This window comes from Lepidothrix coronata, unplaced genomic scaffold (genome assembly GCF_001604755.1).
Source record: "Lepidothrix coronata isolate B3197 unplaced genomic scaffold, Lepidothrix_coronata-1.0 Scaffold3, whole genome shotgun sequence".
NCBI classification, from domain to species: Eukaryota; Metazoa; Chordata; class Aves; order Passeriformes; family Pipridae; genus Lepidothrix; species Lepidothrix coronata.
The window spans coordinates 10,239,825-10,260,342 of record NW_016690183.1 but is presented as its reverse complement, the minus strand read 5'-3'; the positions used below and the strand labels follow the sequence as shown (position 1 = coordinate 10,260,342).

Below are 20,518 nucleotides of genomic sequence, written 5' to 3'. Positions count from 1 at the left end.
ACAGGAAGGACAACTTTCTCATGGATTTCTTGAGTGTCAACCTAGGCTACATAAAGTGTAATTTATCAGAGCTTCCTGAGTGACTCATGTTTAAATTCACTCTTTTTTTTTATGGCCTATGTTTGCTATTTGTAATAAAGAGACCTTTTTATCAGAGAGTTTTTAGGGGATTTTTATGGTTCTTTCAGAGATGGGGTTATAGCTTCTCTGTGGGAAGGATTTCTCAGAAGGGGAAGTCAGTCTGTGGAAGTAGCTTTTCTGCTGGAATGACTGACAGGCTTGCTACAGAAGACCCATAACTAGGTTGCATGAGATCCCATTCTAGTTTTCTGCTAGGCAGGGAAGGAGGGCGGAAACAGAGCCTGAAGCACAGTATGCGCTCTCTTATCAGTCAAAGGAACGAAGAGCACGGTATCCTCCCTCCCCAGCCCGTCTGTGCGATTCTTGCCTTTTTCAGAACAGGAGGGTACGTGCGATAATCGTGCAGCACAGTCCTACGGGATGGGGGCGTAGGAACAGGTTTGGTGTGCAGTTCAGGTTGGAAACGCGCCTCACTGGATTAGTGTCGTTTACCTCAGCTCCTGCTGTAATTGCCCTGGTTGCTGGCAAGTCACAGTGAAGAAAATTTTGATTCTCCATTCAATTACTACAGGGCTTAATTGCTTTACAAAATATTATGCATCGTACAAATACACAAGAGTAGTGGATTTATGCTCACATGCTTGCATATCAAAAAGAAGATTGCATTCCAAAGGAAGCAATCTCCTTAACTGAGAATAAGAGGCTTGAGTGAAAATGCCTTCTTTTTGGAGCCTAGCCCACATCCCTAGGTCTAAAGTCCACCAGGACCTTGTGAGAACATCTACAACAAAACCGTGTCATTTGTCCTAGCTGGGGGTCTGCTCTAAATTCAATGTTGGAATGCTACTTCTGCCTTGCTAAAGTAGGAAATGAGCAACTAGAAGCTCTGTTTGCCAAATCAAAATGCTATTTGTTTGCAGAGGAAAAAAATCAAGAAATATTTATCCCACAAAAAAAAAAAAAAAGATAATTCTTCTCAGTGCTAAGATTTCAAATGAAATTGCTTTGATCTTATCAAGCACCTCAGTGATGAAAAGGCTACCAATTTTCTGCTGTTACATCAATAACAGTACATCAAACAGTGTATCAATAATCAATACAGTATAGAGGCACTAGTCATGTCAGGCAGTAACAGGATGAAATACAGTAGTCTAATCCTCTGATTTTACAGTGAGACAATTATTTTCTACTGTTTTCTAAGAAAACACTTATTATGTGAAATGGGGAAAAAAAATAAAAAGGCAGGCCATATATCCCAGCATGACTTTTTGCCCTTAACATAGCTTCGTGATGTCATCTCGGGGTTGACTAAATAGTTTCGATATTTCAAGTGTGTTTCTTATTATACTTTGCCCTTCCCCTCAGCTTCAATGCTATTCACAGCAACTAGATTACCTAATCAGTATATTTGCTTTGAATCAAGAGAAATTCAAAAAAGCTTGTACCATGAGCTTTACCCTCTCTTTTTGGTTAGGATTTTGTTTCTTCAGAGACTAACATTAAATCGGACCGTAATGAAAAGCAAATATTATATCACTTGGGGGTTTGTTTTTGGAAAGTTGTTGGACAGGACAGGAACTGTTCACAGTTGTTCATACTTCAAGAGTTCCATATCATCTGCTCAGGTCTTTTCTACTTAGCCAATGTTACTAGATCAAGTTATTTTCAAAACTTTCACAGCAAGAAATTTGATTTTCAAACTTATGACACCAGTGAATCAGATTTGAGTGCGCTGAAAAAAACCCATAGCAAACCAGTTTCATTTTTCTGATATTTATTTTTCCATTTCTAGAAGTTTCTAGGGTTCCATTTTCCTATAAAAGCAATCTGTAATTCCAAACAGTTTTCATAATCTATCTTTGTAAATGACATTGCACACACAGGATGAGAACTATTCAGCTCCATCCAAAATTACATTTTTTTATATGTGCACGGTGAAATCAAATCCATTGTGAAAACATGATGAGCAATCTGTAATATTTTTGTAAGATTATAATAATCTCAAAGTACAATACATACATTTCTGTTTTTAAGGCATCTTTAATGTTTTTAACCATCACCATTACTGTAATGCCTAGGGATTGATGAAGCATGGGATCCTCAGTTTGCCACATACCACCAAAGTCAACAAAAGGCTGCTTGTGGTCTTGCCTCCTGCCATGCCTGTGGATGGAGATCTCTTTGTTTTGTTTTTTTTTTTTTTTTCCAGATCAGTGAGACAGAAGGAAAGTGTAGAATTCCTGAGAATGGAATTTGTGAGAAGCAGGCAAGTAGGAACACTCTAGTACCAATTTAGTTTGGTTTACACTGCTGCGAAACAGCATTTGCAGGTGTGGTTCCTCAGCTTATACCTGTCTAAATCCTGCAGCAAATGAAGGGAGTACCCTGCTTTCCTGCAGGCTCATCCTTCTCCAGTGTTAAGACTAACGAGGCAAATGAGACAGTCAGACTGTGCTATCTTGAAACTAAGCTGAGGTTTCACGACACAAAGGCTGTTATTGAATGAGGTCCCACCAGCCTCTGTCTGCCCCATCCAGCTTTCAGCTATCTGCTTCTACTTTCCCTGCTCCAACTCTGGATTAACCCCAGAGTCAGAAAATTTAGGAATCTGAATCAGCAAAAAGCTAGTTATGTGATAAAAAAGGGAGAAAAACAAAGAAAAATATTATCTCCCTGAACTGTTTACGTGAATAAACACCACCTCTGTAAGGAAGGGAAGAACTGTATATATGACAGCAGGGGAAGAAAACGACTGCCTGTAACAACAGTGGCTTCCAGTTTAGCGTCAGGTGAACCCTCACAATATCAGAGGGGCAGGAGACCAACATTGCTACCCATTGCCATTGACGGGCGTTGTTACGCTTCCCATCTTCTGAATCCTGTGCTTCCGCCCATAGGATCCAAGAGCCAGCCCAGCTCACTGACTCCAACTCCGTAATTTAGCTCATATTAAATCAACCCAAGTGGTCAGTGCATGCAGGGTCCAGCACAGGGGTCAAGCAGAGCAGTTTGGGTATGAGGAGGGGGAAAGTGACCTCCTTGCCTTTCCTTTCCCAGCATGTGAAAGCCACAACCATTCCTTCAGAGGCCTGAGAGGCCACACGAACACACCCCAAGGCAGAGGGAGGGAGAGAACAGAGCTGCCTTTCCCTTCTCTAACATCAAAGGGACTTGGAATAGTTTAAACCGATCCTAAAACAACACCTGAAGTCACATCACAGCCCACTAAAGGGTTTCTGTCAATTCCTGGCAGTCTCCATGTGGGTCAGCCATGCTGAAGCTTTACTTGGGAAGTTACCAACTGTGAACTTCTGTGTGCAGTTCTGGGTTGCTCAGTACAAAACAGACAAGGAGCTACTGGAGAGGGTCCAGTGGAAGGCCATAAAGATGAATAAGGGTCTGGAACATCTTTCTTATGAGGAGAGACTGCAGGAGCTGGGCCTGTTTAGTCTAGAGAAGATTGAGAGGGGATCTCATTAATGCATATAAGTAACTCAAAGGTGGGTGCCAGATGCTTTTCAGTGGTGCCCAGCAACAGGATGAGGAGCAACGGCCATAAACTAAAACACAAGTTCCACCTCAGATGAGGAAGAACTTCTTTCCATGGAGGGTGGCAGAGCACTGGATCAGGCTGTCCAGGGAGGTGGTGGAGTCTCCCTCTCTGGAGACATTCAAAACCCACCTGGACATGTTACTGTGTAACCTGCCCTAGGTGACCCTGCCTTGGCAGGGGGATCAGACTAGATGATCTCCAGAAGTCCCTTCCAATCCCAAGATTCTGTGATTCTGTGTAAATAATGGCGCGGGAAGTCCGGTGGGTTGTGCTGGATTTCTGGAATAGCACTGAGCACCCAGGTGTTTGTTACGCAGCTCTGAAGGGAATAACCCATGTCTCTCTGGAGTGCTACTGAACACCGGATGCCGGACCCCATTTTGCAGACAGCAGAGCTGCAGGTCCAACCGCGCTCGGCGTACCGGGATGGTTCCCCGGGGGCCTCCCCCCCTCACACCTGAGCACGGAGCAAGGCGAGAGAGGCTGCAGGGCTTCGCTGGGCAAAGCCGGGACAGCGCTGGGAAGGGGAAGACAGGCAAGGAGGGAGGAAAGCACCCGAGCACCCCGGCACCTTTCGCACCGCTTCCCCTGTTTCTCCAACACTTCTCCATTCTCCCCAGGGCACCGGGTTGGCACCGCGGCGAGCAGCGCATGCGCCTCCTGCGGCCGCCGGACACGACCCGCAGGGGTCTGGCCGGGGCAGTCGGCGGGAGGGCGTGCTGTCCATCCATCCGTCCGTCCGTCCGTCCGTCCGTCCGTCCATCCGTCCGTTCATCCCATCCCATCCCGCCGCAGCGCGGGGCGGGACGCGCAGTCCGGGCGCGCGCTCTCCCAGGGGAAGCGGGAGCCGCGGCGGGAGGCGGGGCTGCGCGGGCCACGCCCGGTGTGTGTCCGCCTGGCGCCGGCCGGGGCGGCAGCGGCGGCGGGAGGTGCAACTTCAACGGGACGGAGGCGGCGCCGCCGCGGCAGAGCCCGGTGGGGGGAGGCGCGGCGGAGCGTGAGCGGCTCCGAGGGGGACTCGCCCGGTCCGGCCCGCAGTGGAGGGGAGCGAGAGGCGCTGAGACCCGCCGCGGCGAAAGTTTGGGAGGCGCCTCGCGGGCGTGCGGGAGGGGCCGGAGGCCGCGGCGCCAGGAGCATGAGAGGTCCGCGCCGGCCTCGCCGGTGCCCGTGAGCGGCGGCCCAGGAATCGCTCCTCCCGCGGGAACCCCCTGAGCCCGCGGCCGGGGTGCCTGCGAGCCCCTCCAGCCGCAGCGCCTGTTCCCGGGCTCGATTTCCCGTCCCCTGGCGGGGGAAGAGGAGGGGCGGCGGCGGGAGCCCTGCCGGGATCCCTCGGGACGGCGCGGAGGCGGCTGGAAAGCCCCGCGCCCCAGTAGGCGGCTCCCGCCGAGCCCTCCGGCCGCCGCAGCCCCGCGCTCCCTGCCCGCCGGAGGGTTCGCCCTGCGGGGAGAGGAGGCGGCCGCCCGTGTGCGCATGGGGGCGGCGGGCGCGGGGCCGGGGCGGAGAGCGACGGGAGAGGCTCCATGAGGACGGCGGCCCTGTCTCTCCCCCCTCCGCCGCCCGCCCTGCCCTGGCCGCGCTCCCGACCCTGAGGCGGCTCGCTTCGTCTCCGAAAAACTTTTCCGCAGCGTCCGAAGATGGAGCCCGCCGGTATGGATTATTTCTGCGACCAGGTACAGCAGAAGGACGTGGGCCGCAGGATGCAGGTCGGCCAGGAGCTGCTGGAGTACCTGAGCGACCCGGCGAGGTCCCCCGATCTGGAGCAGGACCAGCAGCGCCTTGATAAAGTGATCGACGAGTTAACAGCGTGGGTCAACTCCAGTAATTTTAAGGTAAGGCTGCTCGGCGGGGCTTGGTGCGGGAAGACCATGATTCATCATGGTAGGGGAGGTTCAAAACCCCGGATTACTTTTTAATCAGGTAAGAGCAGAAATAAAACTACATTTGTACCAGTTTTATCCCTTCCTCCACAAAGGGAAATTCCAAAATTTTGAAAGGATGGTTAATGTTTACTTGTTTCTATTCCTCTGTCCTTAAAGAAGCAGTAATGGGTTTTTTGGTTTTGCTTTTATCATTGGCTAAACGGTGTTTTGGTTTTGTTTTGTTGGTTGTTTTGTCTTTACACACAACGTTAAAGAAGCACACCGGCAACTGTAATACTCGAGTTGTGTTTCTTATTCAGAAACAAGATCGGTGATGATTATTTTTTTTTCAGTACCACTCCCATTCCGGGGTCTCTGTACTTGGGTGTAATGTTTCATGGGATTGCCATCGTTTTCTGCAGGCCGTAAAGAGTGGTGTTTCACGGGATCTGTATCACGCTGTGTTGTATTTCATATGGTTTTAATGAATAATTGGCTTCTTGGGGTTCCCACTGTAAGTTTAAAGTTGTTTATATCGTCTTTAGGTGACTTTGCTGTACGTGGGAAGTTCTACGGTATCTTTACAGCAGCCCGATGATGACTCACGTTTCGCTTTTTTCTGTGTGCGTGTGTCTTTTAGGCTGAGCCGCAGGGAAGCAGCGGTCGCGCCCGCACGCACGGTGTAGCGCTCGCGAATTGTTCTGACGTCGGTCAGCCGATAAGGGGACTGACAGCTCAGTTGTATTGCCAAGGACGATCGTGTTCGCACCGGCGGTTTTGTAAATTTCTTTTTTTTTTTAATTTATTTTTTTTTTCCACCCTTCCCCCCCCCCCGCGCGGTGCGGCCGGGGCAGGTCCGCGCCGCCGCCGCCTGAGGGCGCTGCTGGGCCGCGCTCGGGCCAGACCCGCCCTGCCCGGCCCTCCTCTGCCTTCCCGGGCCACTCGCACTTCGGACCTTTAAACTCCCTGCGCTGAGCTTATGGTCGGGCTTTTTCTGTTTTCCGACACTCAGGAGGCGGGCGTAGGGCAGTATGTTCCTGAAACGGGTATTTTTTTTTTTTTTCCTCCGTTGACTTTACAACGCCAGGTTGGGTTTTGTTGGGTTTTTTTGGTTTTTTTGGTTGTTTTTTTTTTTTTTGGCACGTAGCGCTTTTGAGTTTGAGCTCTGAAAATAAATAAGGCTTAACTCCATTTGCGCATACGATTTATTTATTTTGGAAGCGTGTTTGTCGTTAAAGGTCGGGTTAGCTTGAGGAAATAAGGTGTGTTGGACAAATACAATTTATTCGCCCTTAAATTCATCATCTGAGGACAGTTGTTGGGGGTAATTGATTACTGTGAAGCCTAGACAGATCTTTAAAAATACCCTTCTGCTCGAAGAGGGCTGTCTACTTACTTAACAGTGGAACGTAAAAGTCTCTTTCTGGACTTATAATTTGGCAGAATTGGGCATTAATACTGGAAAGTTGCTTTTCAAAGTGAATTTTTCATAGTGTAAGACATTTTGCTTGTTGTTGATGTAAGGTGACAGAACTCCTTAGCTGTTAGGATTTTAGGATGAATGAGGACTACTCAGTACTCCACAAGCCTCAGTCACGGAATCACAGAATAGCTGGGGTTGGAAGGGAGATCAGCTAGTTGAACCCCCCTGCTAAAGCAGGTTCACCTACGGCAGGTTGCACGGAATCACAGCCAGGCAGGTTTTGAATATTTCCAGAGAAGGAGACTCCACAACCTCTCTGGGCAGCCAGCCTGTTCCAGTCCTCTGTCACCCTCAAAGTAAAGGAAGCTTTCTCTCATATTCAGATGGAACTTTCTGTGTTTCAGGTTGTATCTGTTGCCCCTTGTTCTGTTGCTGGGCACCACTGAAAAGACTCATGCAAGATGAGTGTATTACAAGTTCTAAGGTTTTAAAAAACAGCTTGCATAATAGTTAAAGTATTTTTGTTATCTCTTTTCTATGTCCGCTTACTGGTGGCTCTATACATACAACATTCTATTTCAAAGCATGTTATACGCATTATATTAATGGCAACAGCACAACATATTGGGTGTTTTGCTCATGATCAATTCCAGTGTTCCTGGCTGCAACTGCCAGCATGTGCTGCTTCAAAATGAAAATGAAAAATACCTGGAAAACTGGTTTGTGTCTTGCAAGTGTGTTTTTTCTTATGCAGGCAGACATGTAACACGTTTAAATGTTACATCTTAATTTGTTATTAAACTCGGGGCCTGAACAATATAGAGGAATGACTGCCACAGACTTCTGAGTATTCTCAAGAAAAATACTGGTGATCTATTTTGGGTTACTGTATTTTTAATAAATTGTTGGTCACCCTTTCCTTTACTGAGGAATGGATACGTAGAGCACTTGGACAATTCTGCCTATCTCTTTCTTCTTGTATCTTGCTAAAGGTCTTAGAGATCTTCAGAGTTCCAAAATAACGAATCCTTCCCTGTTGACATAACTGGCAATATCACAAGCAGTGATAATGGTTGGAGACTGGCTTATTTATCAGAACTGCTGAACTAGATGAATTGGAGATACAAGTGGGGAATACTGGAGAAGGTTTTGAGGGGGAGCATTTTTCCACTCTTGGTGACGGGTATGGATAATGAGGGGATAACTGATGTGACTTGCCCACGTTGTGCCATCTTACCTTCTGTATGAAAACTGTTCTTGCATGCAGTGCGCTCTGCTGACCATACTGGAAAGCCAAGAGGCGTGATCTGGGAGCTCTATCACAACTCCTGCCTGTAAAGAGAAAACCTTCTATGATATGCCACTCTAGAAAGTTTTTGCCTCACATAATCAGAAAGGAGAGGATCTGGAGGGAAATGGGAGGGCTGATTTGGCAGACTGATAATGACTGGGAAAAAAGAGAATAGGTGTTCAGTAAACAAGTTGGACTTAATGATCTTAAAGGTCTTTTCCAATCTAAATGATTCTGTTACTCTAAGTATGGGCTTGTTATGAGCAAGGTTGAATTAACTCATCTCAAAAAGATTTTTGCCAGAAGATGTGCGTAATTTAAGCTGTTATTGTGGATCTCATTAGAATGAAAGAATTCCTCACTGAACTGAAAATTGTGTGCTTGGTGATCTGGTTTATTTTATATTGGTTGGGACTGACCTCTCTTCTCCTACAATATAGGGCTTTGGTTTTTTGGGTGTCTGTCAATCCCTGTCCCTCCTCCCCGACTGTTTTGCTAAGGGTGTGAGGAATAGGAGTAATTAAATTAAATACAAAGTATAAAAAGTTGAGTGATGGTATTATTCTGCTCATATTCGTTCTCCTCAAGCTCTGAAATACTTGGCAATCTCAGAAAATTGGAACAGTGCTAATATTTGCATTCAGGCTCTGCAGTGAACTTCAAGTAGTAAATTAATTCCCCCTTCTGAGGTTATGGCTACTGATTGATATTTGCTGGTGTTACTGGGTTAACCTGGATCTTCATCTGTGTATACATGAGTTTTGATTAATACATCTCTTGTTTCTCTCTTGTACTTGATAGTTACTTGAAATAATTACAGTATTATCTAGCTGTACAGTCTGGTGACTCAAACTGTTCTGTGTCTGGAAATCTGTTTTGAACTTCTGCTGAAGAGATGTGGGATGGAGAAATACTGCTTTTCAAGTAGAGCCTTGCAAACCTACTCATCACTGTTAGCATATTGTTTTTTTTAAATTGAATAGTTACCCTCATAAAAATTATTTTTTGAGCACTAAAGCCACCTCTTGGTTCTTTATGCAAATCAAACCTGATCAAAAGTAATAAAACCCCATGGTAGTTGCTCAAGGTAATTTTATATAAAAAGAGTAATTAGGAATGTTTGTGACTGTGAGTCACCTTTGAATTTCCTGCCTTTGTGGTCAATATATGAGTTTTTATTCCTCAGATGCAGTAGAAAAATAATTAATGATTGCTAGTTTTATGTCAGAGCAGCAGTTTGTTTGCCATGGAAAGAAGAAAATCGTATTTCACACTGTCTGTTTCTGATAGTGTGAATAATATGTTTCTTTGAGGCGAATCCTTGGAATTATCTTTTATTCTATACTTCCTGCAAGAGTGAGATTTTTCTTAGCTTTATTTGTCTCAACACCAAATACCAAAAGATACTAACATACCAATAATGTTACTGCCCCATTTTTGTGTTTTCTTGGTTTGGCAAGTATTGATTTTGGTTTGTCTTCAGTTCAACAGAAGGCCAGCAGGAGGAGCTTTCAATTTCCAAAAAGGAAGAGTCGATGTGGACTGTAATTGTGCAAATAGTTAAAGGCAGGCGATTAGAATGGTTGTCTGAAGTTCTTGCAAAGAGATAGGAGCAGTTGTAACTTCATTGACTACACGTATATGTGCTAAGTGCAAGCTAGAATTTAAAATTATTTGAACAAAGTAGAGATACTGAGATCTGAAAAAAAAGAGGAGAGTTCAGAGATAAGAAATGTGAGGTTGTACATTTCAGTACAAATAGATGAATGCACAAATGCAGGATGTGGGGTATGTGATTAAGTAGCAGACCTTAGGAGGAAGATGTGTGGGTTATTTTGGATCTGAAGTTGAACACAAGCCAACATATGCTACACAAAAGGCAAATACTGTAGGGAATTGTAGGACTGTAACTTGCAGGACAGAGAAATGGAATAAAAGAGGACCCACCTAAACCTTTATTTTTCAGTTACTATATAGATCCTGGTATTTCCTTGGTCTTTGTCAGTAAATAGTGGTAATTTAAATGTCTTTGGAGGAGAAATGTTTGACTTTGAGCTCTTTGCTGAATTTCATTCTTCCTTTCTTCAAGTTATTTGTTTGATCTTGGCTATGTGGGAGTTAATTCCCTTATTTGTATATAACGAGAACGTGGTTTGATCTGTCCACGTATGAATCCAGTTTTACTTTTAAAGCTCAAGGATTCAATTCTGTCTTGAGTAATAATTACTGTTTTTTTTTCATATATTACGTATGTCCTGTTCATGGAATGTTAAATCAGCTGTTGAATGTTAGCCAAATAATGAAGCAGATCTCCAGAAGACAAGGGACACTAGCAAGAAGTTTTAATTATTTTAAGTTTAATTAAAACCAATTTTGTCCGGTCTTTAATTAGGAATGTGGAATATGTAGTCTCAAAGACTCGGGCACCTCCTCTAGAGGTGGAATTGACAATTCTCAGTTGTTTTGCAGCTTCAGTTTGTGTTACTCAGCTGAAGTGTAGTCCCCGTTGAAATAGCAGCTCTGCTGCCCCTGTGGCCAGGCATTCTCTGTCATTCTTGAGGCAATTAACTTTTTGTTGATGTTGAATTCATTTTCCGGTGTTTCAGCAAGCTGATTTGACTCCTGCTACAGGAGATTTAAGTGTATCAGATCAAATATACCTGCAAATCGAGAGGGGTAACAGCAGTGTCCCTTTTAGCCTGTGGTTTGATTGATTTGGGCATGAATAGAGACCCTTTCCAAGCTCTGTGCAGTGTGTAAGAGGAGAGGTGCATCCTTCAGAGTGAAACTCTCAGCAGTCAGTGCATGTGAGCTGTACGTGGTCCAATCTGCGTTTTTAGCGGCATTGCTGATTCAAGCAGTTTCTCTCCCTGGCCGCAGAATGGGGATGGTGCGTCATTCCTTCGTTGCTCTGAGGCGAGTGCTTGTGAGGCTGCACAGTAAACAGGCTCGGGGAAGAGACCTGGCTGAGAAGATGCTTGCTCTTGTTCATTTGTCAGGCTGGTTTCCAAAAGTGGGTTACCATTCAGCTGCATGAATGCGTTTCTCTCCACAGTAGAGGAGCTGGTGCAGAGGTAGGAGTAAGTAGCAGAGAATGGGGATCACTGTATGTTTAATACAGTTTAAATAAAAGGAAGTGGGAAAGGAAATAAGAGACCTTGGGCACAAAAATAATTTTATTCTTCTGGAAGAACGAAGTCCTAAAATAAAGGGGTTTTTGTTTTGCTCCATCAGTATGCTTCAAAAGGCTTTTGAGTATAATTTTCTTTTGGGAGAAAAAAGCTTTCTTTTTTTTCAGTATTTATTATTATTTATAAATACCATACATCTCATTTGTCTCCCCACTGCTTTTAAAAAGGCTCTCTTGTCACTTTTTTCACTGCAGCACAAGAAGTTTAAGCCAGACAGTCTCAAGAGGAAAATGGCTTAAAATGTCGAGTGTTGCTGCATTGTATACTTTAGTTTTATGTTCACATCCTTGGAACAATACCTATGAAAAATTTATGACAACAGATAAGAGAGGAGCATTTAATGTACATGTAAAGCAAACTGTAGATATTCCTGTAATGTCTACAGTTCAGGATCAAGCTGGAGGCAGTACATGAATTTTGTAATACTGATCACTGTATTGTCCACAGAATACAGAACAGTTTGGAGATCACACTTTCAGTCCCTATGCAAGTCACTTTGAAGGTAATGAGAAATCTTGAAATAACAGAAGGTTGTAAACATTTTTTTCCAGTAACCATTTTGAGTTCTTCAGAATTGGCTAAATGTTTCTTAATTAGTGCGAGGTGAGGGATGATGGGAATGTTAAAGTTCCCAACTTGGGGAAAGGGCATTAAAACATATTTTCATTTTTTTATAAGCTTTAAAATTTTTATGAGAGCATTATGTTTGCTTTTTCTGGCTACAGTACAGGAGAGGTCAACATAACATCGACCTCCCAGAAATCTGCCTGTCAGGAAGGTCCTCTGAAGAAACCAAGCCTTTTCAGTGGAGAAATACACTCATCAGTCTCTGGATAAACATGGGCAATTCATTCAGCAGTCCTCTGGTAGTGTAGGTACTTGGACTGCAATGCTGAAATGTTTTGTGGTTGGTCCTCACAGGAGAATTGTGAAGGGAAGATTACCAGAAGAAGAAGTTTGGTAGTCTCTACCCCTTCTGATGCAATGCGGGTTGCATCTGATGTGTATTTTTAACAGTAGCAAATCTTGGATACTCTAGAAGACTCTTACCTTGTTGATAGTTTCAAAACAGTGTTTTGAAGTGAGTAACCTTGCATTTTTAGATAAAGGAGTCTCTACGTTTGATAATGAACTTGGACTCAAGTTGTTGAGCTTGAAGACTTTGTTAGATTACCAGCAATTCTGTCTCTCTCCTTGCAATGTGATGTGATATATGTTAAAATAAAATACACACTATTGGAATTGGAAATGTGTCATTTGTACCCTTGAAGATGAAAGAAGCAAGAGAATGGAAATAATGCTTTCTTGTCAGCTAAAATAAGTATAGATGATATGTGGTACCTTCAGCGGCTGGGACTGCAGTTTTGGCTGCTGTCAGCAGAGGCAGCTGCCCAACTGCTGGTAAGTGGCAGGGAGAATGGAATCTGAAGGTGACATGGTGGGACTGAAAAGCCACATGGGTTGAAGAAATGACCCAGGAAAACAGATGCTTCCTTCTGCCCATGGAGCCAGGGGCACTTTTTTTGTATCTGTGCAAGCTTTTGTCTTAAGGGAGGAAATGGAATATGGGTAGATCTCAGGAAAGTGGGCAAGGTGGATAGAGTTGGACTGGGAAACAATAAAGGGAGCAAAAAGTGATTGAGCATCCTGTGCAATAGGAGAGCAGAAGTGTATCCAGGAAGATGAGTAGAGAGAACTAAGAAAATGGAACTTTAAGAAGTGAAGCACAGGTGACTGCATGTTTTTATATCATGTTGAGCTACTTGCAAGGTGCTTGAGATTACTTGAGAATTGAGAATGTGTACTTTTGGTCTTGGCTGACAATGCATTAGAAAAAAAACTCCTGAAGTTCTTGCAAGTGTCTTGTTCCAGCACTGCAGGGCTGGAACAATGCTTGTTCTTGCAGGGCGTAGTTGTTTGGCATACTCTTTTCTGTTTGTCAGTAATTGTTAGTGATACCACAGCTGTCCCCATGGTGACAGGAAGTGCAGTGCCTTAACTTCATTCTTTGGAGTTGCAGATAGTAACCTCCATAATTACCCCATTAGCTTCTCATGACTAGTTCACAGATTGTGATCTGCAGAATCTGTATTTCCATGTACAATATAGAGACCCTATGACAAGGGCATTCATATTAAGGTCATTTGGCAACTTAATGCAACTAGAGATGGTTTCCTGGTAGTGTCCTGCCCCTAGATGGCCCCCACAGGCGTGGGAAATTACAGAATCACAGTAAGCATGCATGGTTATCCAGATATGGTTTGAAGAACAGTATTTCTTTTCCTAGCAAAAACAGAGGTTATCCAGAGAAGAGCAGGGGCAGTTCTGGAAAGCACGTGTAGAAAGAGAGCTGGAAAAGGAACAAGCTGCAGAGCAAGAATAAGTTCAATTACTAATCACTGGTTCAATTCATAATTGCATTTTGTTTGAAACATCTTGATTTCACTGAAGAGTCTGGTCCTTTTTTATCCAGAACAGATAAAATATTTCTCAGTTGGTTTGGCAGTTTTGTTATGGTCTGAGAAGTCAAGGATGGTCCTTAACACTGGGTTGTTAAAGAACAGCTCAACAACTAACCACCTCCAGTTCAAATGAGCCTAAATTTCTTTTCCCCTATGAACCTTAAAAGCAGTGTTTAAATGCTTCAAACAATAGTGAGCTGATGAATCAGTCTCAACATACAAAGGCTCTTTCTAGGCAGCAAGCAGAAGGCTTAATGAATGCAGAGTAAGAAATAAATCCATTGATTTTAATCCCAGAAGGCATTCATCCCTCACTGAAGCTGGTGGGGAAAGAGCAATGATGCTGGTGAAAGGTTTTTCTATTGACAGTGGAGAGCCCGTGTTGGTAAGCGGTCCCACATAGTGTCTCAGAGTTTGGAACCTCTTTGTTGCAGATCAGTTCTGCCTCAGCTTAGGATTTTTGTTTTTGAATGCTGCTCATGTGGCCCCATATAAATTGCTAAGGACTGCTTGAATACTGCACAGATGATACCTACCAGAAGATGCTGGAACTCAGAGCATTGTGTATCAAAGCAGAGACATGTTAAAACCAATTTACAAAACTAGTAAGAGATAGTTAACTTGCTATACTCTGTAGTTGTGTGGTTCAGCTGACTTGTAATGTGGAATGAGAACCAATTTTGTAGCTAGAGCAGTTTTGCATTAGTTCAGCTTGTGGTCACATCATACTTTCTTACTCTCCAGATATTGTGACTTTTCATAGCTGTTATCTTTCTGAAGTTGCAGACCATAGAGGACTTTGTGTGAGCTACAGATCACACATGCATGCCTTTTAAGTTTCTGAGCAGCACTTGTTCAAAACAGTAGAAATCTTCCAGACAGATTTTAGAAAGATAATCAAATGTGTGGAGAAGAGTGAGAGACTCTGTAACATTCATAGAAGGAAAGGCTGCTGTTCGTGCATTAATAGACCCCAAAATATTTGCATGGAAAGGTATCTTAAAAGTTGTCACTGGAAGACAAGTCTAAGCTGCGACTCGAAGGCAGGAAACAAAAGCATAGGAAAACAATATATATCCAGAATGAATGTCTTATTTCTTTCAGGCATTGTTTTTTTTAGATAGAGATTTTGACTCTGGTTCCATACAGCTTGACAATCTGGAAAATAACATTAAAGGAAGCAGTTTGTGCAAAGTCTTGAGAGTACTATAAAAGCTGATTTTTTTTGGGGGGGGTCTAAGTAAGTTATTAGTTATAGTATTCTGTTTTCTCATCCTAAGCTGTAGATACAGTCACTTGTTGGTAATATATTAATTTAAGCCAGTGATGTCATCCACTTATATTTGCTATTCTTTGTTCTAGTATGTAATAAAATTGCATCCAAGTAAGTTGTACTAACTTGGAACTAAGTTTTATGCTTCCTGTTAAAAAGAAGATCTATTGTACTAATACTGAATTCATTAAAATCTTCTTAATTATGGAGCTGCTTCTGATCCTAGGTTTTATGGTGGCCTTAATTGTCTAGTTTCCTACGGAAACAAGGCTCACGTGATCCTATGTGTGTGGGCCATGTGTATGCACATGCATATCCAGTCAGATTTTTTTTCTTGACCTGCTGTCTAGTGTGGACAGTTGTGGCAGATAAGGATCTTAAGGAAACAGAGTTGTCCAAGAAAATATGATTTCAAGTTTTATGAAAGTAAATAGCTAATAAAGGGGAGGAATTCTGCTCATGAGTTCATGGGGAAAAATTTGCAGTGCATGTCTTACTTGAAAATAAAGAGGAGGAAAAGCTGTTGGGAATGCCCAAGCTTCAGGAGGTTGTTCCTTTGACAAATGGTTGTTCCATTTGCACCTTCATGGGCAGCAAATTGAGTTAACTACAAGATGTGAAAATGCAAGTTCTGGTGTTCCTAATGAACTATTATAGGAAATTAAAAATGAAATCTTGGAGCAATAGGTAGGATCATTAACAGTGAAAAATGTGTCCTGACATTAAAGTAATTCAGTCTAACTGATAATTTCTGATCGTGTTTTTGTGCCTATATTAGTGGGTATTGTCCTGACGTCCAGTTCTGTTCATAGATGGGGAATTCCTCACAATTCCAGTAGTACTTTGAACTTCTTTCTGTTTTCTGTTTTGTTTCGTTGGTTTTTTGGTTTTGTTTTTGTTTGCTTTAATTTTTATTGTTTTAATGAACAAATGAGAACTAAAGCTTCCCAAGCTTAACAAGCAGGTGGACAAATGGTACGGTCTGAACTGCTAAGGAAAACAGTATTAGCTTCTGTCAGTTATTTTCTTTTGGGAGTTTGGAAAATGATGTAATGACCTTAGTGGATGAGCTAAGTAGCCAGATTGAAATAAACTCTAAGCATCTGGGAAACCTACTAAACCTTGGTTTTGTCTGGGCTTTGTAGCTGAAAATACAAAACCACTGGATTTCTAATATTTTTTTTTCTGGTTTAAGACAAGACCTGAAAAATCTGAACTGCTCTGCTATATGTAAATAAACTTGATCCATTCCAAACATATTCTTATAACTTTGTCTTAAGAAAAACTTTGAAGGAATTATTAGCTCTTTAATTGAAACTTTAATTTATCTTTAGGTTAAGATACAGTCTTTCAGAATGCTTGAATTTATATGTCTAATTTATGTGAAATATATTCTAAAAAATTCTTTAGTGATCAGTTTTATAATATGTTTATAATATATTTTTGTTTCACCAGGTAGCACTACTGGGATTAGATGTTTTAGGTGCCTTTGTCGACAGACTATCAGGACGCTTTAAAGCCTATATAGGAACTGGTAAGTGAAATATAACTTCTTTTTTAAGACCAAAAAGTAAAAGACACTTTCTCCCTCACCCTTAGCAGCTGAAGTAGAACACGTTGAAAACTTTCTGAGCTAATTATAATATACTGGTAGGCATTTTACTGATGTTGTTGGAATTGCAATAATTGTATAGTAGCATATCAGTATTCATTTGTCATGCAGTCACTGTTTTCTCTGTGGTTGGGATTTTTTAAAGGTTCCAGGAATGTCTTTTCAGTAATTAGTTTCATGCTGTGTGGTTGCTAACCACTCCCTGAGATAGTCGTCTAAAAATTACATTGAAATATAAGTGTTATCTTTGACTTGTGTTAAAGATTGAAGGTTTTATTTGCAGACCACTTTAATCAGAGCCTTATGTCTGCTGAAGCCTGTAGTCTCCGAGGATTATGTGGCCCACCTCCTGTTAGATAACGGACTGTAGCTTTTAGTCGTATAAAGTTATTATGGGATGAAAGAAAAGTACTGACCGTTACTCCTCTGTGAAATGTTTACTCGAATGAACTTCAAATTAAGAGATCCACATGTGCCTGAGCATGAGACAGTTGTTCTGGGAGGTACAAGCAAACTACACTGCTCAACTCATTTTACTGCTGTCCTTGAAAGGAGGTAATGATATTAGGGCAATAACATTGATGTTATATTGCTGGCTATTTTTAAGAGAAGTTTCTAACTTAATGTCCTTTTTCAAAATTTTTGTGAGTTACTTTACGTCATGCTCCCAGATCCCCAGATATCTTGAATTGTCTGTCAAAATTCTAAGCTTGGTCTTCTTTCCATATCTGGTTTTATAGAGTGCTGCAGAATTTGTGTCTATTTTGTGTCAGAGTGTTTTTCTTTGGCTGGTTAATTTTGTATTGGAGTGGTGGAAGAGAACTGGAGGCATACTGTGCTATGCACAATATTGATTTCTGAATAGTCTCCATTTATAGCTACAAACAGTGCTAGGCTTCAGAGTTTCACTCTGTTTTGATTTCTAATTTAGTGGTGTGTAGGACTTAAAATTACAGTAACTTTATTAAAAGTTGGAAAGCTTTTAATTTCTTTTTAAGAATAAACTTTGAGAATAGTTTGAAAACACTATCATTTGTTTTTTGTCCCAGTAGTTAAGTAGTTTGAGATTATGAGCAAGTTAAAGATTTACCTTTCAGTACTTAGTAGCATTTATATTAAAAAATCCAGAGTAGTGGCATTGAGTGACCATCAAAAGTGTAATATCAATAGACATCTGAAGCTGTGTATTACAGAAGTATTTTTTAGTTAAACTGAGTAGTAGTGCCTTCAGCTGAAGTTGGTCCTCTGAGAATCTCCAGAATCAAGACCTGTAGAGTGCATTGTGCTGAATATGCAAGTTACTGTTGTGCATGATCAACTTATATAAAAGCTTAACAGACACTGAAATGTTAGTTTTACTAAAGGCAGAAAACAATCTTTATTTTAGATGACTTTTTTAAAGATTCTCTTCAGTTGGTAGCTGTCTCTCCAAGTCTTGTAACAAGACTGGGTTAATTTTCAGTGAAGCAGTAATACAAAAACTTTCGTTTAAGTGTCTAGAGTTTGTATAGCCTAGGGTTTATGAGAGTAATTAGAAGCACACTGGTGAACAAGAAGACTGCTTCCTTCAACAAAACTTAAAGAACCAGCAGTTTCCTAAATCATTTCTTGATCAAATAAATGTGAGTATATTATTTTTTGAAGACAAACATAACAGAACTTTCCCAGGCAATTTAATTATTGCTTTGAAATACTCAAACTATATTTAACTTCTCACTTATTGCAGTAAATTACTGTAGGTACTTGCATTTTCACAGAAGATCAGGATTGCACCATGACTGTAGTGAAGGATGATGTATATGTAAAATACTTACTGAGTCTGTTCTCTGCATTTTTAAAAATACAGTGAATCCTATTTTGTAGGTCAAGTTCCATTTCTATAGCTGGTTTTTTTTTTAATAAACTACTGATTTTTTGGTCATAAAAATACCTGGAGCCTTAAATGTATTTTTTTAATAAAGAATGTTACATTTTGGTGACCCTGAGATGTTTTTATTCGTGACTCAGATCTCAGTAAATGATGGAAGTATAATAACGTATTACTGGACTATAGTGTGGCAAAACATATTCCACCCCACCCCACCTCCCCCAGTCCCGATTTAATTTCCTGTTCAGTTATGATGGGGATAGAGTGAAGAGAAGAACAACTAATGTGACTGAATATTCACCTCCATAAGCGTGACAGGCTTTTGCTATGAAGTGAAAAACACAAATACTTTATTATTATTTCAACCTTTACAGCTACATTTGGGCAAAATCAATACAATAGTTGTAGGACAGATGTTTTCCAAAATTTCAAAGACCATGTTAATTATCTTTGTATTGAAGTATAATGCCTGATAAGAGACTTAAATCAGTTTCCTAGGCAACAATCTAATGTTGCAGTAAATTTCTTCAGAGGTGTTATCCTTTTATGATTAACCACATTGCACATTCTCTGCAGCTGGCATCAGTGTTCTGGAAATCTGGACACACAAATTCAGAATCTTTCTTTTAGCACTTGCAGTTAAGATTCTTGAAAATACTTTGGAAGCAATAAATATCAGGGTATGTTTCATTCATGAGATTATGTGTCTATATTCTGGGACAAATAAAGCAGTATTTAAGTGTTACACCTTTTGATATTTAAAACTACTGCTTGTTCTGTGATTAAAAGAGATTACATAAGAGTACATAATTACCCTGTCACAATCTCTTTTCCCAGGTGATGGCATATAAATAAGAGAATATTAGAATTATAGACGTATGTGTCCATGTGATAAAATTTCTGGGAAAAGTCTTTACACTTGTTTTCTAAAACAAGTGATGTTACTTTGCTCTCTTTGTTATTGTCAAAAGGAATGAGAAAAGAAAAATATCATGAAGGTATATGGAAACTGTTTCCGTTTTAATGCACAGTGTATTATCATGACATTTTTCTGCATATATTGAACTGAATAATTATATTGTTATATGTATACACATATGCATATATTCAATATATATATGAATTGTCCTTTAGTCTATTATATAACTATATTGTCATTTGCATTCACATGCAGCCTTACAAGATGTCACAAAATATATTTTGCTTATCTGCCAATTAAAGGAAATATATTTGACAGTTAAAAAGATCTAACACAGATACCCAGGTTACATTTGTGTGTGTACATATATGTGTAAGTGTGAAATAGGGAGACACATTTTACACAGAAAAACTCCATATGTAAATATGTGTGTATATGTTTAAAGTAATTTCAAATTCTTCTTACTGTAAAAAGAAAACACAGGGCAAAAATAATTTTGGAAGATAGTTGTAGTGCCGTATACTAATATGTGAAACCGATTTGAAGTGTTTAAATTTTTTACCAGGTAGCTTCAAGAAGTGTTGGAAAAACATTTAAATTAGATTCCTTGGAACAATTTCAATGTTCTCTCGAATTTATAAGCATGCAAACGTGGCTGCTCATGTCCTGGATGGCTGAGCGCAGAGAGTGGTGGTGATTGGAGGTAAATCCAGATGGTAACTGGTTTCAAGTGGTGTTCCTCAGGGCTCACTGTTGGGGCTGATTCTGTTGAATATCTTTATCCATGATCTGTACAAGGGGGTGGAATGCACCCTCAGTCAGTTTGGAGATGAGACCAAATTGGGCAGGAGCGTTGATCCCGATGGAGGGTAGGAAGGCTCTACAGAGGGATCTGGAAAGGCTGGTTCAATGGGCTGAGGCCAATGGTGTGAGGTACAACAAGGTCAAGTGCCAGGTCCTGCATTTGGGTCACAGCAACCCCATGTG

General features: G+C 41.5%; 1 protein-coding gene across 29 annotated transcripts in view; it reads left to right on the top strand.

Annotated features, from left to right (window-relative positions):
* The window catches only part of CLASP2 (cytoplasmic linker associated protein 2), a 152,244-nt gene that overhangs the window by 2,863 nt on the left and 128,863 nt on the right, over positions 1 to 20,518 (top strand). For 8 of the 29 annotated variants that reach the window (XM_017820723.1, XM_017820691.1, XM_017820826.1 and 5 more), the window contains exons 1-2: positions 5,143 to 5,463; positions 16,589 to 16,667. In XM_017820723.1, coding sequence (XP_017676212.1) covers positions 5,269 to 5,463; positions 16,589 to 16,667 — 274 coding nt within the window. In that variant the 5' untranslated portion in view covers positions 5,143 to 5,268. Of the gene's footprint in view, positions 1 to 5,142; positions 5,464 to 5,490; positions 5,552 to 6,444; positions 6,540 to 6,737; positions 6,756 to 9,151; positions 9,171 to 16,588; positions 16,668 to 20,518 lie in introns of those variants that run through there. The other 21 variants (XM_017820958.1, XM_017820953.1, XM_017820880.1 and 18 more) reach the window with 8 other exon arrangements.